At 47.6% G+C, this 25,151-nt stretch overlaps 1 protein-coding gene across 2 annotated transcripts in view; it reads left to right on the top strand.

Annotated features, from left to right (window-relative positions):
• Positions 1–25,151, top strand: part of VWF (von Willebrand factor) — a 137,700-nt gene that overhangs the window by 103,488 nt on the left and 9,061 nt on the right. For both annotated transcript variants that reach the window (XM_060658633.3, XM_060658634.3), the window contains exons 36-47: positions 89–281; positions 479–820; positions 3,189–3,388; positions 9,737–9,839; positions 10,273–10,347; positions 11,560–11,664; positions 12,932–13,137; positions 15,718–15,867; positions 20,170–20,280; positions 21,180–21,360; positions 22,073–22,113; positions 22,621–22,737. In XM_060658633.3, coding sequence (XP_060514616.3) covers positions 89–281; positions 479–820; positions 3,189–3,388; positions 9,737–9,839; positions 10,273–10,347; positions 11,560–11,664; positions 12,932–13,137; positions 15,718–15,867; positions 20,170–20,280; positions 21,180–21,360; positions 22,073–22,113; positions 22,621–22,737 — 1,824 coding nt within the window. The remainder of the gene's footprint in view (positions 1–88; positions 282–478; positions 821–3,188; positions 3,389–9,736; positions 9,840–10,272; positions 10,348–11,559; positions 11,665–12,931; positions 13,138–15,717; positions 15,868–20,169; positions 20,281–21,179; positions 21,361–22,072; positions 22,114–22,620; positions 22,738–25,151) is intronic.

Genomic DNA, 25,151 nt, shown 5'->3' with positions numbered 1-25,151 from the left:
TATCAGTAACCTCAGGAAGAAACGAAGATGAAATTCTAAGATTCTTTATTGTGATGACCACTGATGAGTCATTTTCTTCTTTGGGCAGCTGACAGTGAATGGAAGACTGGTCTCTGTCCCATATGTGGGTGGGGACATAGAAGTCAATGTCTATGGCACCATCATGTATGAGATGAGATTCAACCATCTTGGCCACATCTTCACATTCACTCCACAAAACAATGAGTTCCAGCTGCAGCTCAGCCCCAAGACCTTTGCTTCGAAGATGTATGGTCTCTGTGGTGAGAACATTCTCCTGACTGTCCCCACTTTGCATTTATAAACCTTCGCTCTAGTCTCGGAACTTTTGGCTGCTTGTGCTTCTGGGTCTGGTTGGTTATAAGTTTCAGACGCTGGTCGGGATGGAGAACGGCCAGGTCTCTAGCATCAGTAGGTGGGCACCCAGGGCTAACAATCTTGTCTTTCCTCATTTGTATAGGGATCTGCGACGAGAACGGGGCCAATGACTTCATGCTGAGGGATGGCACGGTCACCACAGACTGGAAGGTGCTCATCCAGGAATGGACGGTACAGCAGCCAGGGAAGACGTGCCAGCCTGTTCCCGAGGAACAGTGTCCTGTCTCCAGCAGTTCCCACTGCCAGCTCCTCCTCTCAGCCCTGTTTGCCGAATGCCACCAGCTCCTGGCTCCAGCCACCTTTTACGCCATGTGCCAGCAGGACAGTTGCCACCAGGAACAAGTGTGTGAGGCGATTGCCCTGTACGCCCACCTCTGTCGGACCAAAGGAGTCTGTGTTGACTGGAGGAGGAGTAATTTCTGTGGTGAGTCTCCACGTGCGTCCTCCTGAAGTCGTGAAGACCAACTAATCATGGGCTTGCTCAACCTCTTGGAGCCTCAGATTCTTTTTCTGGGTGATAAAGATAAAAGTCCCTGCTTTTCCTATTACGGAGGATCCCATTTAGGATCAAATAAGATGGTAGATGTTTAAGTCATTTGAGTGCAGGATTTCTGTGCAAATGAAAGCATTTCTACAGTTCAGACAGATGTGACTTTAATGTATCAGACACCTATAGGCATCAGCAAAGTACAGAATGACCAGCCATATTGAGTTTGAAATTCCACCAGGTTTAGCAAACGCTCAGAGTAAGCCATGCTTGAGCAGGGTTTTGAAGTGTGAGTGGATTTTGCCACTGAATATTAAGACATGTCTTAATAACAGATACCACGGGATTGCTAGTGTAGATACCTCCCCAAGTTCAGCTCCCCTACTTGGACTTGGCATTTATCATTTAACATGTGGGGGGTACCATGATGAATCAGATGCCTCAGGGGGTGCTGGAGTGACAAGAACACTGAACTTCAGCATCCTCAGTTACTGAATATGATCCCTGACTTTTTCTGGAGGGAAATCAATATATGCAAACATCTCAGAGTCTCGGAGTTTATTATCCTAGAGCCGTTACAGATCTCACCTGTGGCTGGAGGACTTGGGCACCCTAGTCCCAGCTCAGCAGGTGACCAGCTGTTCTCTATCTGGACCTTGCTTTCTGCATCTCAGAATAGGATCATGGGCCTAGACAACCCCTGGGTTCCTTCCAGCCCTGGTGCTCTGAGTCCATTAGATGGTAGTGTCTCCTTTCAACCTGCCTGTAGATCAAGGAGCAAATGATAGTTTCTGAGTTAGCTACAGTCCTTTTCTACATACTAATTTCTTTGTCTACCCCTGGATACTTATTGTGCATTCACAGGAAAATGCTTGGTGCTCTAAATCCTTAGACAGTCCTGCCCCCTGCCTTGGCACCATGAGAACATTAGGAAGGGGTTGAGCAGGGCCAGAGTCGGACAAGTGAATCATCTTGTAGCTTTTCTCCAGGCAACTCTTCACAGCTGTGGATTCCTTATTTAATTTAAGAGGATTTTTTAAAAGGAATAAACACACCTATATTTAAAAGAAAGACCCACAAGACTTCCCAAGGATATACAGGCTAACATCATCAGTTAGGGCTAAGTTTGACTCAAGTAACAGACAAGGAAAATTCTGTCACACAACTGATCAGAGGGAGGTGGCTCCAGCTCTTCCTGGGTCTCAAACTGGGCTCTAGTTTTTTGCTCTGTTCTCACTTGGGCGTGTTTTTTCCCTATGGTTAAAGATGGAGCTCTAGCTATCACATCCAGGTTCCAAATGGCAGCATGAGGGAAGAAGGGAAAAAGGACAAAGGATATGGAGAGATGTCTTTTTAAAAAGATTCCTCCTGAAACCAATACTATACTATATGTTAACTAACTTGAATTTAAATAAAATCTTCGAAGAAAAAAAAAGGGAAAAAAAGATGTGGTATGTATATATATAATGGAATATTTGTCAGCCATCAAAAAAAAAAAAATGAAATCTTGCCACTCACAATGATGTGGATAGAGCTAGAGCGTATTATGCTATGTGAAAGAAGTCAGTCAGAGAAAGACAAATACCATATGATTTCACTTACATGTGGAATTTATGAAACAAAATAGAAGAACATGGGAAGGGAAAAGAAAAAGAGGGAAGCAAACCATAACAGACTTAACTATAGAGAACAAACTGAGGGTTGCTGGAGGGGAGGTGGGGGGGGGTGGGCTAAATGGGTGATGGGCCTTAAGGAGGGCGCTTGTTGATATGAGCCCTGGGTGTTATGTGTAAATGATGAATCACTAAATTCTAGTCCTGAAACCAATATTACATTATATGTTAGCTAACTACAATTTAAATAAAAATTTGAAACAAAAAAAAGTTAAAAAAATGGAATAGAATAGGATAGAAAATAGAGCACATTCTATGCAGTATTCTGTGAAACTTACTTGATATCTATCTATCTATTCCTGGTCTATGATGTAAAATGTATTTCTTACTATATTCATTGTCAAAAAAGTTTGAATGGTACTGAATTAAGTGATTTTCCTTGAAAAAAAAAATCAGGACTTAGTGACATGACTACGTTAAGCTGCAAGGGAGGTCGGGGAATGTAGTCTTTATGCTGTGGTCGTGTGTCTAGCTTAAAGGTCTATTTCTATGGAAAACGGAGAGAATAAAAATGTGTGGAAATAGTCATTTCCGCCCCAGCACATTTGTCAGATCATCAACCTCTTTGAATCAGCTGTGCCTCTGTTTCCCTGCTGGTGTGGGCTGAGTGTGACCTCATTCTCTGTTTGTAGCTATGTCATGCCCACCATCCCTGGTGTACAACCACTGTGAGCGTGGCTGCCCCCGGCTCTGTGAGGGCAATACGAGCTCCTGTGGGGACCATCCCTCAGAAGGCTGCTTCTGCCCCCCACATCAAGTCCTGCTGGAAGGTAGCTGTGTCCCTGAGGAGGCCTGTACCCAGTGTGTCAGTGAGGATGGAGTCCGGCACCAGGTAGGAGCCCTGGCCTTTTACCTCCTGTGGGGCTGCTTCTGTCTCGGGTCAGTAGGGTGAAGTGTTCACCAGTGATTGTCCACACCACCCCCCAAACTGTGGCAGCAAGGGTCAACTCTTAAGGGGATCATTGAAGGATAGGGAAGCAGTTTGGCATAATGGCTTTGGAGCCAGATACATCTCGGTTCAAATCCTGGGTCTGTCATATAGCAGCTGTGTGAAAACCCCCCAGAGTATTAACAACATATTACTACAAGTACTCCTACTGTTATCGTCATTATATTCACGTAAGGGGAAAGCTATAGGAACCCAGAAGGGGATGGGGAGAGAATATTTTACATGGTGATGTCTGCTATTATGAAGATATATTGTATACCTTGCATTGTACTAAGCACTCTATATTCATTATCTCAGCATTATTTCAAGGTGTGTTTTGCAGGGTATTAACAGTTACCTGTGGTCAAGAGAGCTTAAAGAGCACTAGCTAAATAGGTTTCTTTATTGTAGGACTCAGTAGAGCTTTTCATGCACTAATGTATAGTGCCAGTGGTTAGGAGGGATTTTGCTTCTCAAACTTATCTGACCATGGAACTTGTGTGTGTGGCCAAGTGAGCGAATGTGTGTCTGTGTGTGTATGGCATCCTCTTGGATCAGGGTTCCACAGAACACACTGGGATGTCTTACATCATCTTATAAAGACTTAACAAACATTTTAAGAGAAAACCAAGGCTTAAAGAGCTTACTTTGCCCATGGACACGGCTTGTAAATGATGGAGGTGAGAATTAGACTCAGTATTTAAAACTCTGGCTCCAAAGAGCGTGCTCTTTCCGATGTATGAAAACACATTTTTGCTAGGTCTTCTTTGGGCTTATTTGCTTGGGAATTGAGTAATTGAGTAATTAATTGAGTAATTAATTCTTTTAGCCCCTTAGAATTTATCGAGTCCATTTTGAAAGAATATTTACCAGAGTCTCCCCCATCTTGGCCTGAGATGGTGGTCATGTCTTCAAAGGTGACAAAATGTACATTTGTAGTATCTGGGTAGTGTCTGTCTGTGCACATGTGAATGTGTGCGGTGGTCCTGTCCTTCATCTCTGATAGTGACACTACAGAGCATGGTACAGGGAGAACAGATCTGGCTTCCAGCAAAGGAGAGTGTATTCTCTGATCAGGGACTACACCCAAGATCTAACATCTCCATCGTTACCAGGGAGGACTTTTATCACTGAGTGAACCAGCTGAGGTGACTTACTAGATTTAATCACAGCTCAGAGAACTCATGGTAGAACTAGCTGACCAATCTAGAGAATGACGAAAACAATAATTTCAATAACTACACTATTCTCTCCCTGACATTGTAAGACAGGAAATGGACCATTTCCCTTGATTCTCCCCCAAACCCCATAGGGTCATTATTACACGTACCATTGAATAGGTGAGGACACTGAGGCTCAGATGGCATGAGGAGCTTATGCTGGGATTCCTATCCACCACACTAGGTCATCCCATAATGTTCTAGCCCTGCCATTGATCCCCTTGGAACTGCGAGCTACACTTCGAGCTAATTATGTTTTCAAGTATGCGTGGGCGATCATCCAGCTATTACTGGATGGCTCTCATCTGCTCTGTTTTCTCACTGGGCTTTATCTGAGTGGACCCCATTTGTTCTCATCGTGAAGTAGATGAGTTAGGAGGGTGAAGATGGACCACTCATCCTGTATTGCTGTATTTGACCTTGCCGACTGAAGTAACTACCTGTATCATCTTACTCTCCAAAACAAGTAAATAAAACCTTACCTTGCTGTCCCTGATCTGCACGGCTCCTGGATGCCCTCCTGCTGGGTTTGAAGGTTACGAGCCATTTATGTGTGGTGCCAGCACCCGGTGGTAGTTTCAGGCCAGATTTGCTGTTAGTGGTAAGGTACTCTCAGAGGGAGGCAGAAATGGGCCCTACCCTCTTCTTTGGCATTCTGTGATGAGAAGGAAGCTCAAGTTTGCAAAGCAGTTCTGGCTCTGTGACTGTCCTTATGCTGTAGGGTGTGGAGAGCTAGAAGCTTGTGAACTTTATCTTAGTGTCTCCACCCACCCCCTTTGACTCTATTTCTCCTCACTGGTCCCCTCACCTTCTGCCCAACACCTTGGAATATGCATTTGAGTTGTGTGAAGAATGCTTCCAAATAGTGCAATATTTTAGATACAGAAACAGTCTCTCAAATATATTTCAGAACCAAGGGACATTAAAATTAGTTAATCAAAAACTATGAAGGGAACAAAGCCAGTTTCAGTTTATTTCAGAAAATATAGTTTAAATGGATGAAAACAAATATCCTATCAGGCTCCTTTTGCAATTTCCATTTTTCCATGCAAAGCAGGGAAAGAATAAAAATCTAACATGAAGGACATTTCCACGAAATGAAATTTCTTTAACAGAAAAATAAAGCCTAGACAACTTTTCTTCAGGGAAATAATCCAGGGTATAAATCTCTGGTGGTAACTTCGGAAGGGCAAAATATTTACCAGTTTCCATAGCTCTTGTTTATTTTACAAAACGCAGTGTAAACACGTGAGCCTTTGTGGCCGGCTCAGAGGGGATCCAGGGCCTAGCACCAGCTGTCCCTCTGTGGTTGGGGGCTGTGCGGGGCAGCAAGGACTGCCTCCATCGCCCTGGACGGAGCTCCTGGAGCCTGCATTTCCCCCCTGGTCTCGGCTGTTCTGTGGCAGCCCAGTGCTTACATTTTACCTGCATCTCCTCTCAGGTCCTTGGCTGTGGTGGATGGTGCACGGTGACTTGCTGTGTCCCTTCTCTGACCTGGGGCTTTGAAGACTTGAGTTTTCTCTTACCAGCTGGCTCACATGCCTGTTCTCTCCTGGAAATAGTCACGCCCCACCCTGGAACCCTGTCGGTGAGACAGGACTGGCTGGAGTTGGCCTGTTCTGGTGCAAGAGTGCCCCCTGGTGCCGTGTTTGCTGCATAACCGGACAGGTTGGGCAGCTGTGGGGGCTGCTGGTGCTTTTAGTTAAGCATTAGCCAGAAAGATCTTTTTCAGGAGCCATAGACTCTGTCCCCTGCCTCCAGCACGCCTCATTAAAGCTTCCTGGGGAAATGAAAATCTCTGGAAAAGGAGGTTTAACCCCTGATTTTTGGTCATCTATTGTGGTGTTGTCCACTCTCAGGATCATAGGAAAGTTGTATTATTTATTCTTGACTTTAGATATCTAAAGTTCACATTTAAAAAGAGGAGGGGCGCCTGGGTGGCTCAGTTGGTTAGGTGTCTGACTTTGGCTCAGGTGATGATTTTGTGGTTTGTGAGTTTGAGCCCCACATCAGGCTCTGTGCTGACAGCTCGGAGCCTGGAGACTGCTTCGGATTCTGTGTCTCCCTCTCTCTTTCTCTGCCCTTCTCCTGCTTGCACTCTGTCTCTCTCTCTAAAAAAATAAATAACCTTAAAAAAAAACTATTAAAAAATTAAAAAAAAAAAGGGGAAAAACCCCAAGACATATAAAAAATATGATCTTCTCCTTTCTTCTTTCATCACCTGTGCCATTTAAATGTGTAAACTTAGATCCCTTGATTTGCCATTTTCTTTGCATCTCCATCAGTGCAAAAAGCAGGAAAGAGGCAGAACAGAGAGAGAGGCCTAGGGAGATGTGAGAGGTCCCCCTCCTCCTTCCATTCCCAGGCCTCTGAGGCCAGCACCCTGTGCCTCCTGGGACCTTCCCAGCCCCTAGGAGAGCCCTGGTTTCCTGTGCTAGTCCCTCCCTTTTCCATCCTGCTCACTCTCACCAGGGCTGTCCATATTTGACACTCTTCTCTTTGAGGCAGGGTCCTGCTCACAGAGCTTCAGGGCTGCAGTTATCCTCCAAGTTAAACACAGCCCCCTGGAGCCGACAGTGAAGGCCTCTACGGTTGTCTGGTGACTGCAAGGACGTTCTGTCTTCTGTTCCCACCTGGAATCCCTTTTCCTTTTCTCTGCCCGGGTCCTTCCCACTCAGCACAGGTGCATCTTTGTGGGGCCTTCCTGGAGCACCCCAGCGTCTGTGAACATTTCTTTTGCACTGCTGTGGCTCTTCTATTTCTCATTTTTAAAAGCAGCTTTATTGAGGTATAGTTTACATGCAGTCAACAGTACCTATGTAAAGTGTACAATTTGATGAGTTTTGACATATGCACACACCCATCACCACAATCGAGATAATCAACATTGCCATCAGCCCCAAAAGTTTCCTTATGCCTCTTTTTAATACATCCCCAACCCCCATCTCCCACCCCCAGGCAGCCACTGCTCTGCTTTCTGTCACTATAGATTCGTTTACATTTTCTGGAATTTTCCATAAATGGAATCATGCAAGGGGTGCTCCTTTTTTGCCTGTCTTCTTTCACTCAGCATGATACCTTGGAGATCCATCCATGTTGCATGTTTCCATAGTTTGTTTCCATGGCTGAGTCACGTGCCATGCTGTGAATGTATCACAGTTCTTTTATCTCATTCAACTTTTCATCGGTGAGTCTTATTTCCTCAATTTGAGTGTCAGCCATTTGAGGCTGGGAGCGTGTGTGTATTTGGTCCCCACCACTCCTGCAGCGCCCCCTGGCAGTGTGACCTGCCCATGGCAGGCACTGTGATTATCAAAGAGAGAGGCAGCTGTAGTTAGTATAGAAAGTATGTGGTGTCTGGGGCCAGAATGCCAGGTTCAAATCCTGGGATGTAGCACCTGGTCAAGTTCCTTGTCTGTGTCTCCATTTCATCGTTTGTAAGTGTAGATAATGCCAGTACTTACCTGATAGGGGTATTGTAAGGAATATAAAGTGAATAAATGTTAAGTTCTTAGAAAGATATCTTGAACCTATTTAATGCTAGTTCTTGGTGGGAGGCAGTAGAGCATGGTGTTAAAAAGATGGGTTCTGGGTTCAAATCCAAGCTCTGCAGCTGTGATGGTGTGATCCTAAGCAGGTGCCAGCTTTCTCCTTTGACAAGTGGGGATGGTAAAAATATCCTCACTAGAGGGCTGCAGTGAGGATTAAATGAGGCATTTATAGGAGCGCCTGGGTGACTCAGTCGATTGTCTGACTCTTGGTTTCGGCTCAGGTCATCATCTCACAGTTCGTGAGTTCTAGCCCCGCATCAGGCTCTGCACTGACAGCGTGAAGCCTGCTTGGGATTTTCTCTCTCTCCTCCCCACCCCCCCCCCACCGCCCCTCCCCACTCACGCTGTTCCTGTCTCTTTCAAAATAAATAAACTTAACAAAATAAATAAAAACATTAAAAAATAAAAAAATAAGTCATTTATATAAAGTACATAAAACCATGGTATATAGCATATGCTCTTTAGATGTTGGCTGTTATTACTTACTGAGTGAAGGGAAGGTGTTAAGGGTCACAGGTAAGAGGGTTACTCCTGGAGGAGGACTGGCAGCTTGGGGGAAGGGTGTTTTCCTTGAAGACCTCTGATCTCCCTTCTTCTTGGCTGACTGATTGCTGGCCATGGAAGCAGATGGAATAAATAAAACCTTCTTGACCTGGGAATTTGTTAGAAGTCTTTGAGCTACTGGATAAGAGTGTGTTAATTCAGGGGCAGGTAATTTAAGGTGAATTTCATTTTAACTCTGAATGTGACTCACTGGCTGAGTGTAGAGGGATGCCTGCTCCCGGCTCTGTGGTCCGGTCCCTGTCCGTGCTGGTCACAGTCTGCCCTGCCATAGCCGTCCTGTGAGGAGGCCTGAGTGCCCTCCCTTTCGTGGGCGGGAAACCAGCCCAGGGAGCGAGGCCCACGTAGGAGTTCAGGTCTCCCTGACCTCACGGCCCTCCTGCAGTGGGGCCGCCTGCCAACTCTGGGAAAGCTGCTTCACGGGCTGCGGGAACCCTCATCTGAGAGACTGCCCTCTGGTCTCAGCCGCTCCCAGTCCTAACGGCGTGACGAGTCTCAGAGTCTTGCTGCCCTCCCCTCTGCTCTTCCTGCCCCATCCATGTCTTGCCAATTTCACAAGTAAATGGAGTCTGTTTCTCAAGCTACACCCCAACTCTGGGGAAATGGCCAGCCGCGTGGCACGGGAATCCTCATATTCTCACCTTGCTTAGTTTTAGCGCAGCCGCCGGAGATGGCCGCACTGGAGGGTTTTCTGCAGTCTGTCATTCGTCATCCCCGGAGTTTGTGTGGTGGCAGGGACCGCCTCTCCCAGAGCCTCATACTGCCTTTCAGCCTGTGTGTGTTCAACTGTGCGGAGGCCGGGCTCAGGCACTGCCCTCTGAGGGGTGACTGAGCCAGAGGTGGGGGGACCGACTTCTATGGCCTCCGAGGCCTTGTGCCCCCAGTGTCCTGGGCCCTCCCTGAACCGTGTTTTCCTTCAGTTCCTGGAAACCTGGGTCCCATCCCACCAGCCCTGCCAGATCTGCATGTGCCTCAGTGGGCGAAAGGTCAACTGTACGACGCAGCCCTGCCCCACCGCCAGAGGTGAGCTCCCCACTCCCAGCTGCTCTTGGAGGAAGGACTCCCTTGGGCCATAGCCACCTGTCTGCAAACCTGGTGGGCCAGATACAAATGTCCATTTCCTCACCCTGCCCCACACTTCTTTACCTCACTGGGCTCAGGGTCCCCTTTTCTGTACCTGGAGTAGATATGCTCAGAGGTTAACCCTGCCCCCCTGTCCCCACCTTGGCCTTCAGATGCAGAGTCTCCTGTAAGGCACATTTGAGGGGGCCACCAGGACACCCTGGGGGGACTCAATTTTCCGAGGCCCCTCAGCCTGATTCCTGGTGGGTCTCCCATGCAGGGCCTGTGCTGGTTTTCAGGGGACGGGAGTCTGTGACTTTTTGTAGGCTGCAGGCTGCAGGCTGCAGGCTGCAACATTATTGGTTTCTCTGACCTCTGTGACATTCTCCCTCAGCTCCCACATGCGGACCCTGTGAAGTGGCCCGCCTCCGCCAGAGTGCAGAGCAGTGCTGCCCGGAGTATGAGTGTGGTATGTGCCCGGCCCCAGGGGACCCGCCCAGCAGGTGCCGAAAGGCGCACGTGCGCTCAGGCACCGGGTACTTGAAAGGAGGTGGATGAGGGGTGATTAGATTTTCCAAAAAATGGCAAAAGTAACCTCTGGAAGGTAGCTTCCCGGGAAAATTCTGCAGTGAATTATTAAATGTGAAGTTTGAAAGCATTAAAAAAAAAGAATGGAGTCATCACTGGCGGGGGTGGTGCAGAGATTTACTGAAGAAAAAGCCATGCCAAAGTAACCCATTTGCCTTTTAATAACATTCTGAGGATACTAGACACAGAAGGCCACCCACAGGGCACCTTGATTTCAGCAAGTTATTCGTCAAAGGGTTTCATTATAGGCTTGCAAACTGCATGGTGAGTAATGGGCTGAATAAATAGTGTAATGAAACGAATCCAGAGCTGATGGAATTATGGTTAACATGACAGGAAATCTCCAGTGCCCCGCCGCTGTCCTGTCCAATGTGTTTATTAATTGTATGGATGAAGACATAAAGTACAGGCGTGTCAAATGTGCAGTGGTGCAGATCTTTGAGGGAGAGCAAACAGAACAAGAGACAGCCCAGGGATCTAAAAAAGAATGAAATAATCTGAGACATTTATTTATGCTGATGAAATTTATCAGGCATAAATAGAAGTCCTACGTGGAGGGAGACGTGTCTTGAGAAAACTTTGTGTCGTAAAATAGGTCTTAGAATGTTAACAGGAGAGAGAACTGGGGCCTCATTTAGTTCAAGCCCCTCATTTTATGGATGTTATTAAGCTTCTATGATGTGCCAGACACTTTGCCTTTGCTATTTCATGATATCTTGAGACTGACCCTGGATGGTAGACTTCCCACCTTGCAGAAGACCAGACAAGGCCCAGAGGGCTTGAGAGGGCTTGGCTGAGATCTGGAAGTCCCAGCAGTGACAAGAGGAATCAACAGGAGCTTATAATATGACTCTAGATCTGTCTGTCTGTCCGTCTGTCTATCTCTTCCCCCCCTTCTCTATCGCCACCTATACCTCCTCGAAGGAAGTCCTCTTCCTCCTTCTCCTTCTCCTCCTCCTCCTCCTCCTCGTCCTCATCCTCCTCCTGCACCCAAAGCAGTAGAAGTCTGTAGGAATAGAAATGTCAGGTGCCACTCACAATAGTGAGTGACCTTGCTGACTTCTGAGTGGGCATCTCTCTTTCCTGGCCTCAGTGTGTGACCTGTCGAGCTGTGATGTGCCACTGGTGCCTCCCTGTGAAGGTGGCCTCCAGATGACCCTGACCAATCCCGGCGAGTGCAGACCCAACTTCACATGTGGTAAAGCCTCTGCAGATGACGAGGGGGTGGTGCGGCCACTCTCCCCTGGCCAGGGGAAGGCGTCCTGTACTCCAGTTCATTGAGTCTGGGCTTCAGGTACATTTGGAGTGGAGGGGTTAAGGTCACACCAGGATTGAATCTCCCCAGCCGTGTGCTGCTTGCAGGTGAACCGGATGTGGGCACAGCAACAGGCACCTCCCTCTTGGGCTGCATGAAGACAGTTGGGCAGATGGAGAGGCCTCCAGATTCAATCTTTACTCACTCCCATTCTCCCAGACACCCCTGAGGGGTGGGAACGTCCCTTGGTTTGTCCTTACCACTGGATCTTCTTCCCAAACAAATTCATTCATCCCCTCTCGTATGTTTATCCACAGAGTTGGACTAAACCAAGGCATGTTAAGGAACAGAATTCCATATTTAGTCTGTGAGAATACCCATAAAGTGGGTTTCTAAAGTGTTTTAGAATCTCACTTGAGCTCCTAGATGTAAGGCCTGGAGGGAGGGAGGAGACCTCATCCTATTTGAAGGAAGTTGGAAAGACGCAGAGGACACAGGGATGGGATTGGGATTTATAAAATGACACTGTGGATTTGACAGGATTGCTAGCATTTTTTTGTTCAACATTGTTGGAGGACCCAAAACTGTAGGGTACTGTTCTAGGTACGGAGGTGGGGAATGGGTCACATAAGCTACCAGCACATAAGAATGTTGGGGTGCCCAGGTGGCTCAGTCGGTTAAGCGTCCCAACTCTCGATTTTGGCTAGGGTCATGATCTCATGGTTCATGAGATCAAGGCCTGCGTTGGGCTCTGTGCTGATAGCATGGAACCTTCTTGGGATTCTCTCTCCCTCTCTCTCTGCCCCCCTCTCAAAAATGAATAAATAAACATTAAAAAAAAAAGAATGCTTACCAGTGCATGGTGTGCCCACGCCTGTCTGGGTCTTGGAGACTCAATGTCTGCTGTCTCTGAGAATCAAAAGCTGGAAGGACCCTACTTCTTTATGGAGTGGAGACCAAGCAGCCTCTACTTCTCCTCCATTAGAATTCCTAGCTTCACATTTCTCCTTTTGATTAATGTTCCTATTTTTTCTGCAGACTAACTGCTTTTTGGTATGATTGAACATCTTATAGTCCCTGGGCTGGGATTTAGTTTCTGATTAATCTGGAGTTCCTCGGGGTCTTCTATGATAGCTCAAATACTTAGGACCCCTGGCTGAGTGTACTGCCCCGTGTGGGACTGGAGCCTCACCTTGTGCCCATCACTCAGCCTGCAGGAAGGACGAGTGCAGAAGGGAGTCCCCGCCCTCTTGCCCCCCACACCGGACGCCGACCCTTCGGAAGACCCAGTGCTGTGATGAGTATGAGTGTGCTTGCAGCTGCGTCAATTCCACGGTGAGCTGCCCACTGGGGTACCTGGCCTCCACTGTCACCAATGACTGTGGCTGCACCACGACAACCTGCTTCCCTGACAAGGTAGGGGCCACTGAGTTCTGGCTGGGAAGATGGCCAAACACTTGTTCCTTAGGAAACGTTTGCCTACCTGAGCCTCCTTTCCTGCCCAAACTGAGCACTTTAATAGAGGGGGAACTGCCAGCATTGCATCACAGTCTAAACAGACATTTAATTAGTTTGGGAGATATTTATAGAGAACCTAGAATGTTCTCAGCATGACGAGGTGCTAAGGTTACAAGCAAGGTATAGGACATGGACCCTATCTTTAAAGAGCTTATTTTATAGGTTAGCTAAGGAAATAATATGATTGCATGAATTATTTAGGGACTAGGTATAGTTTACTTATTTGTTAATTGCTATCAATTCATTTATGTGACCATCCGTCTACCAGTCTTTCCTTCCTTCCTCCCTCCTTTCCTCCCTTCACTCCCTCCCTCCTTCCCTCCATCCATCAGTCTATCCTTCCATCTATCCTTCCTTCCTTCCTTCCTTCCTTCCTTCCTTCCTTCCTTCCATCCATCCTTCCATCCATCCTTCCATCCACCCATCCATCCATCCATCCTTCATCCATCCATCCATCCATCCATCCATCCAATATTTACCGAGCAACAACTATGTTCTATCAAAGCTGGTGCTTTGTTAGGTGTTATGGGAGAAATGTAAGACTCTCTTGTGATCTCTTATGATCTTGCTAGCATATGGAAGACAACAGTCCAGAAACGAAATACAATAAAGTGTCAAGGGATGGTACAGCTATTAAATGCAAATGGCAGTATTATGGGGACAGATCCACCAAGATGAGCTATCATGAGCCAGAATTGTCACAGGGAGACCTGGGCATAGTAGCAGTGGCTGGATTATTAAGGGCGAGTCCCAGAATGAATGCCAAAGAGAGGCCTCAATTATCTTTCCCTGGATGCTTACTGCTTGCAGGGTGTCATTGCCTCCATACTTTTTGGTGAATAGAGCGTGGAAATGTATTTTTAAAGAGGATGAAACTCATGCATTCATTATGATATTTTGGATTCCAATTCTATTCTAAGGTTTTACTTAACTTCTTCGATTTATACTTGTACCACTTCTAAGTTGTGGTTTCCTAGCATAATTAACATAATTACTTATTTGCTTTCTGTTACAATATGCCTATAATAATCTCAAAAATAACAATGCCAATATTATTGCTAACACGTTCTTTATCATAGGAATATAGCCTATCAGGGATATATGGTCAGAATACTGGGTTTTAAAGTTATTTGAAATAATTATTTCCCTTGTGTGATTTTCCCACTGCTCTAGTGGAAATATCTAGTTAATCAGATATTTCAGCGTGTTTTCCATTTTTAGGGGTTGCATTTACTTCCTTTTTTTTTTTAACATTTATTTATTTTTGAGACAGAGAGAGACAGAGCATGAATGGGGGAGGGTCAGAGAGAGAGGGAGACACAGAATCTGAAACAGGCTCCAGGCTCTGAGCGGTCAGCACAGAGCCTGATGCGGGGCTTGAACTCACGGACCTTGAGATCATGACCTGAGCCGAAGTCAGACGCTTAACTGACCAAGCCACCCAGGCGCCCCTGCATTTACTTCCTTTTTGGTTTGCTATTTTGTTATACGAAATACCATGGCAGAGTAACATATTTACTAATAATGCTGTAACAAATAGCCTTGAGCACCTGTCATTTTGTATTTTGGGCATTGCATCTTTTGAGATAGATTCCTGGAAGTGAATTTTTGGGTGGTAACATTTTCCAGCAGGCTTCTTGATAGAAGAATCAGGGGTTCCATTCCGTAAGTTCATTATACACAAGCTGGAAGACAGAGTAGCTAAAGGACAAGGGCTTATAAATACTTGTACGGTTATGTATGAATGAGGGTGGAGACCTGTTCATGGCTTCAAAGGGAAGACTTGGGATTAATGTCAAAACTGTCATTAAATGTCATGATTCCTTAGTGCCTCATTCCTACAGAGTAAAGTCTGAGTACTGTGTAGCATGTACATCCCAGGCTTTACATATTCTGATACCAATCTACCTTTGTAATTTCATTTCCCACATCCCTTCTGTAGCCTATAGTTCTTCCGAGCAGGATCCCTCGTCTCTCAAACGTATTCCCATTCTCTGTGCCTCCTTGTTATGTGCGGGCCTCAAGGGAATACCCATTCATAGCCTCCACTCACCTCCAGTCCACTCCTGATGGGAACAGAGGACTATGTGCGGATGGGTGCTAAGTCCAACGACTTTACTAGGTCTGAGGATTAGGGAACAGTTTTCTGCGCGACATGGGAGGGAATGAAATGCAGTTAAGGCAGTGATAAAACTGGATTAAGGCAGCCAGTGAGTTATTTCTGAGCCTGTGGTCCAAGAAGGACCCATCAGGGGCCCCTCCCAGGGTATGCCAGCCATGGCTCTCTAAGACTGGTGGGCAGGGAAGGGAAGAGGAAACGTACTTGATAAACATCCCTCCAGGTGGGCAGAGACCATGTTGGCTTTATATATTGCTGTTTTTAGCACCTACGGCACCTTCCAATATATAGCAGGTGCTTACTAACCTCTTGTTTGAACGAATGGAACGAGCTTGCTCACAGAAGCCTTGTGTCTGCAGGTGTGTGTCCACCGAGGCACCATCTACCCTGTGGGCCAGTTCTGGGAGGAGGGCTGTGATGTGTGCACCTGCACCGACATGGAAGATGCTGTGATGGGTCTGCGCGTGGCCCAGTGCTCCCAGAAGCCCTGTGAGGACAACTGCCGGTCGGTAAGGGGCGCAGAGGGGCTGGGCATTGCCAGGAGCAATCAGGGTGGGAGGTAGGGGCGGGGGGATCCCAGAAAGGAGCAAGAAAACCCCTTTACTAATTGGACAGAGGACCCAATTCATAGGCTGAGCTGAGCCCATCAGTTTTCTTTCTGAGAAGTTAATCTATGGAAAACAAACACTGAATAAGTCAGATTAGACAGGGATGAACCCTGGACCTACAGAGCCATGTTGAGCTGCAGCCAGACTCAATAAAGACACGTGCAATCAAAATTTATGAGAAAGCAAAACTTCCTCCCAGAGGCAGCCTGCGGGCAATGAGGAGCTGGAACTGATGGGCAGAGAGAAGCAGAGACGGGGGCTCATGGGACAAATGGAGAGAAACACTGTATGACCACTGTGCCTGCTTTCATCTCCTGCGTTTCATTTCTGAGAGATTCCCTGCCTTTCCCATAAACCTGCTTTCATTTTAGCTAGCTTGAGTGGCTTCTGTTCTTTGCAGTCAAAACCCCCTGCTGATACACAAAACATATTGGGTGCTGGTTTTATCAAAATGACCTCTAAGCAGCACTCTCTTACTTTACTTTAAAAATTTTTTTTATTTTATTTTCAAGAGCAAGAGAGACAGAGCACGAGCAAGGGAGGGCAGAGAGAGAGAGGGAGACACAGAATCTGAAGCAGGCTCCAGGCTCTGAGATTATCCGTGTAGAGCCCGACGCAGGGCCTGAACTCATGAACCACAAGATCATGACCTGAGCCAAAGTCGGACGCTCAACCGACTGAGCCACCCGGGCGCCCCAGCAGCACTCTCTTGCAAGTTGTTTCCATCCCCTTTCATGGCCTGTGGGAGGAGATGGAGACTGATGGGTTTCCAAAACTTAGCGTTCCCAGTGGACACACCTGGATACCACCGCATCATCCTCTCCCAAGGGTGCCTCGCAACTCCGCTCCTCCTCAGTACCAGCAAGGCAGGTAGAGGCAGACAGACTGAGGAAACTCTCCCACTTTGGGATTCGCACTTGGGTCCTCCCTTCCATCATCAAACCACGCACTTCCAAACCAGCATCAAGAGCATTAGCCTCATTGCTGTTGTGAAGACAAGCACAGGATATATGCACTTGTCTGCTTTTTTGTCATCATCATCTCCAGATAACATTAAAGGGATGATGATGATGATGATGATAATGGCCCTAAACCAGAATTTTACCCACAATTCTCCCTGCACAACCATTGCTCCCTTTTTTCTAGGGTCTGACCAGTCTTAACTGGCAAGAATAGAGTGCCCCACAACACACAGGAGCCTTAGGGGCCGGCTACTGCAAGAAGAATTAAAAACTGAATTGGGACAGCAGTGATCATGTTTTCTGTACTGCAAATTATAAATGTGGTCTGAAAAATCAGCAATCTGTGTAGACACATTATGGGACAATGAAACTGGGAGCACCTCCAGAATCAGACTAAATTGTGGCTTTAGGAGCTGTGTTCTGAGGGACTAAATACAATGCATTATATTTTATTTACCCTCATGATTCTCCTCCAGAAGGAAGAAGAGGTAGGGTTGTTCTTACCACTTGCCAGATAGGAAGCAGGGGGCTAGTACAAGGAATGAAGTTGCAGGTAGTTTACAGCCCTTTGAAGCCAGTAGAGTGTCCTGACTCCTGGCCTGCGTCGCTGTTAGGCCAGTATCTTGGCAACACCAGCGATGCAAGAGCCAGTTCGATCCAGCAAAGAGACAAAGCACCGGAACTCCAGGCCTCCCACCTCCCATTTTAGCTATGGCAATTGTGCTTCAAGGGTTGGGCTGTTAGGGGTGCCTGGGTGGCTCAGTCAGTTAAACATCCAGCTCTTGATTTTGGCTCTGGTCATAATCTCAGGGTTTGTGAGTTGGAGCCCAATGTCAGGCTCGTGCGCTCGCGCGCGCGTGCGCTCCCTCTCTCAAAATAAATAAATAAAAACTTAAAAAGAAAGGATTGGGATGCTAAATAAATTGGGAATTTACTTTCAGGGACATATCTGTCTTCAGATTGGGTGGATAGTAGATGCACTTAATTCCATTCTTTTTTTTTTTTTTTTTTTTTTTAATTTAAATTCAAGTCAGTTAACATACAGTGTAGTCTTGGTGTCAGGAGTAGAACCCAGTGATTCATCTCTTACATATGATACCCAGTGCTTATCCCCAAAAGTGCCCTTCTTAGTGCCCATTACCCAGAAAACAAATAACCAGTGAAGAAATGGGCAGAAGACGTGAATAGACATTTTTCCAAAGAAGACATCCAGATACACATGAAAAGATACTCGACATCACTCATCATCAGGGAGATACAAATCAAAACCACAAAGAGATACTGCCTGACACCTGTCAGAATGGCTAACATTAACGACTCAGGAAACAACAGATGTTGGCGAGGATGCAGAGAAAGGGGAACTTTTGCACTGATGGTGGGAATGCTAACTGGTGCAGCCACTTGGAAAACAGTATGGAGGTTCCTCAAAAAATTAGTTCCATTCTTTTTTTATACTTTAAAAAAATGTTTATTTTTGAGTGAGAGAGACGAGCATGAGTGGCGGAGGGGCAGAGAGAGAGAGAGAGAGAGAGAGGAGACACAGAATTCAAAGCAGGCTCCAGGCTGTCGGCACAGAGCCCAACATGGGGCCCAAACCCACCAACTATGAGATCATGACCGGAGCCGAAGTAGGATGCTTAACTGACTAAGCCACCCAGGTGCCCCAAATTAGTTTCATTCTTAGTTGGGGAACCAGTGCAAACAGGCTGGAGAAGAGTAAGAAGAAGGGTGTGAGATGTACCTTTTGAGCAGATATAAGCCATAGGATTCGGAGGAGTATGGGAAAAGAAGGAGAGATGACATATATAGGCTGAACCCCAGTTGCTCAGCAAGAAATGAGGATGTTGGAGGTGTGGTGGGAATCTTAGAAAGATGGCAGCCAGGAAATTTGGTGGCATGGTGCAAGAAGGGGGTGGGGTTTTGAGAACAAGGCCTCTGGTCTGGGAGTCAGCTAACATACTGATGACCACGTTTGCAGGTGAGGAGGGCAGCAGCAAACAGGAAGATTATGCAAATCCACATGACTCAGCACTCTGAGGGAGGCACACAAGAGTGACTTGAGTCCCTAAAGGGATTAATGACTGTCTTCTGTGCTCCCTTGAGGCTTTGTTTCTTTCACAGCACTTTGTGTATTCTGCTTGTAGTGGATGGTGTCTAGATTGTATCGCCCTAATTTGTTGGCTCCTCCAGAGTATCTAGTACGTCATAGATGCCCCGTGAACGTCTAGAATCCCAGCTGATAAAGGACTGGGGACAGCTCCGTGGGCACTGCTATGACGCAGGTGGGGATGTAAGTAGGTCCTGTGCAGATGGTGTAAAGTTGAGCCAAGTCTCTGGAGTGCCCGAGTTCCCCCAGAGAGAGGCACCGGCGTTGTGTGCATTTTCTGACTTGGCCCTGCTCATCATGAGTGTGCCTGTGGAGCAGAGCAGGCTAGGCATCCACACCCACCCTGGACAGCTGCTGTCATTCCTTGTCTTTCAAGCACAGAGCTCCAAAATGAAGCGTGGTCCTGGGTTCTCTTTCCTTGGCTCCCGGGACAAACACACGTATCGGTGATTTGCCTGTTCTTTGTATATGGCTTTGGAGTTTCAGAAGATTTCAGTCCAAGTTCCTAATGCTTTGGCCATTAAGATGTGCTGGCAGACTGCAGGACACTGGTCTCCCTGGAGAGACACTGGTCTCTCCTTTCTGGGAAAGGTCAATCTGTGCACTTTCTTATCTTACTGGGCCCCATAAGCTGCTAGGTAATATCAAGCAATGGCCAGGGGAAACCCAACTCTGTATGTTGGTGAGAGTTCTTGGGATCAATGTGCTCGTCTTGTATAGGTAATTATCTCTGTTACAGCGGAGACTAGATCCCAGGCATCCTGACCATTCCCTCCAGTAAATGAGGGGCCCTGGAGTTGGCCATGATAAAGATCAGGCCAGGTGGCTGCTGCTGAGTGGATTTTGGACTGTCTTTAATACTCCTGTGGACTGCATCTTGGTTTGAAATTGGAAGCTTTCAGAGGGCATGGTTATGTATCTTCAGCTGGTATAAGACCTAGCTTAGTGACTCAGTGGTTGGTGCCTCTTACCCACTTCTTAGCATGATCCTGAGGCTGTGGATGACAGAGATGAATATGTTCACTCCAACTGGTCTGTAAATCCCCAGGGCTCAGTGCACATACAGAATAGATAAGAACACCTGTGTTTTTGCTGCTGGGCTGTCCTTACTCGCTGTTCTTTGTATTTTTCCAGGGCTTCACTTATGTCCTCCATGAAGACGAGTGCTGTGGAAGGTGTTTGCCAACTGCCTGTGAAGTGGTGACTGGTTCACTGCGGGGGGACTTCCAGTCTCACTGGAGGAATGTAGGTCTGGGGCCCAGGCTGGTAGTGCCTTACCAGCTTGGTTGTCCATTCTGTGGTCCAGTGCTGAATTCTCCGCCTTTTGGTTTCCCCATAGGGAGTTGCATCTGGCTGTGGTATTATCCAGATGTCGGCTGGGATTACTTTCCCCTTAGGAATAGTTGAGATTGCCTTAGACTTCCCATTTGGTGGATTTGGGGAGAGGCCCAGTTCCTTCCCTAAGAGTTCTGTGAACTCCTTGGGGATTCGTGTCCTCCTGTTTACCTGGGGATCTGAGGTCAGCTTCCCCCAAGTGGTTGGTATGGGATGGCCTCACCATCCTGCATGTGTTGTGGGCCCTCCAAAGCTCCACAGGCTATAAGTACTGTTCTGCCACGAGTCGGGCCACTCATCTACAGGCCTGGAAGCCCCAGGGACAGATTGCTGGGCTGTAGGGGCCAGATGCTAGCATCCCTAGTCTCTTGCTTTCTCCCTGTAGGAGTAAGTGGGAAGTAGCTCCTGGCTAGGAAATGAGTGGAGTTTCCCTTTCACATCCCCTCTGAGTCAACCCATGCTGCTGCTTCTTGGTCAGAGTGCCCTAGAGCCTCTGAGCTCAGCTCACATCCAGGGCTGAGGGTGGAGGAGAGTGTCCCCAGGCTTCCCTAAGGGGCTCACTCAGTGCTGAAGACTGTGTCTGTAGAACACATGGCTCTGAGCTAGGATCTTAGGATGACTTTGACCTAGACTTATTGAAAGACGTGGGATGAGCCCCATTCACTCCCTCTGTGGGCCTTACCCTGTGGGTGGGATTTACATATTAAGCTGGGGCTCACCCCCAGAGCCCAGATCCGCTCCCTGAGAGAACAGCACACCCCACTGGGCCCTCAGCCCAACCTTGCTCAAGTCTAATGTTCTAACCACAGGTTGGCTCTCACTGGGCCTCCCCTGACAACCCCTGCCTCATCAATGAGTGTGTCCGAGTGAAGGAAGAGGTCTTTGTGCAACAGAGAAATGTCTCCTGCCCCCAGCTGGACATCCCTACCTGCCCTGTGGGCTTCCAGCTGAGTTGTAAGGCGTCAGAGTGTTGCCCCACCTGTCACTGCGGTAAGGCGTGCGTCCAGGGGCCCCACCTCCAAGCCTCTCTTTCCATTAAGGACTCCTGAATTCTTTGTCTTTTCAGCACCTCGGGGAAATGGGCAGGATCAAACTCCTCGTATCTGTTCATAATGCTTTTGTGGGAAAGCAAATACGATGAGAGAAATATTATAGTTTCCTAAAGGTCATCACTGTGCCCAGTGGTAGATTTATATCATTCCACCTCCATTTATTTGCCCGTGTGTGTTAGTAGTGGTAGAGCTGCCAAACCCAGGCTTCTCAAGCATCCGCTGTATTGCCTCTGCTGGGGAAAGGTGTTCCAACTTCCCACCCCCAACTCCACCAACAAACAAAATAGCATCTCTCTCTACCACCTGCTCTGAATTCTTTGTGTGGTTTGAGCTTGGGACTTAAAGTTTCCAGAGTAGAGTTTCATTCTTTCAGAAGCCCAGGTGCCCTCCCACTCACACTTAAAGTGTGAACCATTTAAAAAGGTTGTCCCCTTGAGGCTGAGGAGGGAGAGGATCTTCTTACTGTGGGCGGCGTGGTAGGACACAGGCAGCCTGCCCTTCCTCTGCAGGCCTGAGAGGAGTAAGGCTACTGTGGGACCCACAGCGCCTGGGGTGGGGTGGTGAGAGGGACTGCAGATGGAGGAGAGGGGCGCAGATGGGGAGGAGAAGACCCTGAGGGGATCAACCCTGCACCTTTCTCTCTCCCCCAGAGCCACTGGAGGCCTGCATGCTCAATGGCACCATCATTGGGGTGAGCCTTCTTCTCCAGGGCAAGTTGTATGGGTGCCATGGGAAGGATGGGCAGCTCAGTCATTTGAAGTGGAAATAAAAGGAAGCAGGGAGTCCTATCCCCCACTTTCCATTGCTTCCAGGGCTTCCAGGGCATCCGGCTGCCAGGCTCCCGCCATCTTGCTGACTCTGTAGGGCCTCACCTTCCGGCCCCCACTCGGGCTCCTGAGCATCTCTTCTGTGTGCAGAGAAGTGCTCTGATGGCATCACACACATTTCAATCCATCTCCCTCTCTCACTGCTCAGGCTCACTTTCTGGCATAAAATCTCTGACTTACCGTCACCATACTTGAGGTGGAAGGCAGGAATGGAGTGGGTCCCTGGACCCAGGAGGAGCATCAGGGCGATGGCTCATCTTGTGTAGGCAGCCGGGCCCCCTCTCCTAAGGCAGATAGCTGAAGTGAATGGGAGGGTCAGGGGCGGGGGGTCGGTGTGCTGGGGAGCCTGATCCTGGTGCCTCTGGTTTCAGCCCGGGAAAAGTCTGATGATTGACGTGTGCACGACCTGCCACTGCACCATCCAGGTGGGGCCCGTCTCTGGATTCAAGCTGGAGTGCAGGAAGACCACCTGTGAGGCCTGCCCCCTGGTAAGAGGGCTGTCAGGCTCCGGGCGATGGCCTGGGTACTTGTGGGACCCAAGCAATGGGACCTTACTGGAGTCTGTATATAAAGCTTTTGTTATTTTCTGACTATGGACAATATTTGACAACTATAATGAAGAGTCTAGTTTTGGAAATTTAAGCAAACACAATATTTGCAAGACTTATGATGCCATATTTACAGTTCTTTATTATTTTTTTACACAACATTTTAAGAAGCCATCATTGCCATTCTTTGAAAACATTAAAAATTATTCAACAGTTATCAGACACTAAATGAAAAATTCTATACAGTATTCCTTAAAACGGATGTACGTCATCCTGTACCTTCATTATTGGGCATAATTGGCTGAAAATATTGGGCATAATTGGCTGAAAATATTTCACCCTGTTTCTGCCAGGTCACAATGACTATGCACACTCTGAATCCCTCCGAGGGTGGATTCTGAGAAGTGGAATCATTTCTAGTTAGCCAGATGAAAACCGGCATTTCCTTGTCTTCACTGTGACCCAGCCCCACCTCACGGATCTAGACCTAATGCTTCTTCCTCAAACTGCCGTCTGTGCTGGGGGCTCCTGCTTTGTTCAAAAACACAGTGAGTCAGATGAGCTTCTTGTGAGCCAGAGGCACAGAATAGAGTAATAGCACTTTCAGGCAGTGCAAGTGGAAGGCTTCCTCCCTCAACTGTGCAAGGGAGCAGGCAGGCTCTGGGGTGAGGCCAGGGAGGAAGGAGTCCTTCCTGTGAGGAGGAGTGTGGCCAGCCAGAGCAGGAGGAAACATCAGGAGGGTAGAGATGAAGGACGCTGGAGCAGGTCCCGTATACAGAGTGTTCTCCATCTGTAGAACCGTTCTTCATGGCCCTTGGCACAGAGTTATACTCTCAGTAGGGGCTTAGTAAAATCTATGTGGAGCGAATGAGTCTATAGGAGACACAGCTATTTTTTTAAAAATATTTTTATTTATTTTTGAGAGAGATAGAGCACGAGTGGGGGAGGGGCACGAGCAGAGAGAGGGACACATAGAATCTGAAGCAGGCTCCAGGCTCTGAACTGTCAGCACACTGCCTGATGCGGGGCTCGAACTTGTGAACCGCGAGATCACGGCCTGAGCTGAAGTCAGACGCTTAATTGAGCCACCCAGGCGCCCTGAGACACAGCTATATCTGATAGAATGATTCAGAGAACATTCCTGCCTCAATGAGGATGAAGCTAACGAGGCACATATTTTTGCTTTTTGTTGCTGTTGTTAAATCCTAGTTGCTTGTCTAAGGTTTTGGGTGGTGTGTGTATGTATGTACGTGTAACAGCTCCCCTGGAACACATCTGGGCTTGAATAGGGAATTAAATAATGCTGCACGGAGTTTGTGGCATCTCTTCCACCTTGGATGTCCACTGACCTACGAATCGGCGCAGCAAGAGGTCCACACCAGTGCGGTCTTGAAGCAGTGCTTCCTAGAGGGGGAGCTACTAACTCCCTAACAGCGCCCTCTAGTGGCCAGAAGGTGGTACAGTAAAGTCTCTACATAGAAATCCAGAAGTGGAATCAATCCAGTCTAGATACATATGTTTCAGTATTCTTTTTTTAAAAATTTTTTTTTTTATGTTTTATTTTATTTTTGAGACAGAGAGAGACAGAGCATGAGTGGGGGAGGGTTAGAGAGAGAGGGAAACACAGAATCCGAAGCAGGCTCCAGGCTCTGAGCTGTCAGCACAGAGCCCGATGTGGGGCTCGAACTCACAGACGGTGAGATCGTGACCTGGGCTGAAGTCGGAAGCGCAACCAACTGAGCCACCCAGGCGCCCCTCAGTATTCTTAAATCCATGGCCCCTTTTGGTACTCTTCCTCCTTTCCTCCCAAATCCTAATATCCCCCATGGCAGTGTACCCACTTCCTCCCTGTTGAGAACTTCTAGATTAGTCCTCCTTCTACGTGTCTCTCAACCTTTGCTGAAAACTGCCTCAGTTGTCCCCTTTCTACCTCAGCATCCTTAACTGATCTTGCCACATGCCTCTGCCATGAAGGTCAGAGAGGTCTCCTGAGGGTGGGGAGCTGTGGTCAATAAAGTTTAGGTAGGTGTGCTTGAACTGCCTAGACTCAAGTGTTAGTGTCACTGGAGATGTGAGTCCATTTCCTCCCCGGGAAGGGCGGTGCTCATACCTTAAGGAGACCTGCAGAGGGTGGTTTGTGCTAGTGGATAGTAGACATGAAACTTGACAGGTGAAGGCCTGACGGAAGCATGAGGAAGAGAGGTCACTCAGACATGGAACACTGAGAAGGCTGTTGGAGGGGCACGACCATGAGCTGACCTTGAGCAGTGAGTTGAATGTAGAATAGAGGACCTTCCAGGGAGGGGAATGGGGACCAGACTGGCAGATAGAAGTAAGAGTTAGAAGAGGTAAGC

This window comes from Panthera onca, chromosome B4 (assembly GCF_046562875.1).
Source record: "Panthera onca isolate mPanOnc1 chromosome B4, mPanOnc1 haplotype 2, whole genome shotgun sequence".
In the NCBI taxonomy this organism is placed as follows: Eukaryota; Metazoa; Chordata; class Mammalia; order Carnivora; family Felidae; genus Panthera; species Panthera onca.
This window is presented reverse-complemented; position numbering and strand designations above follow the sequence as displayed.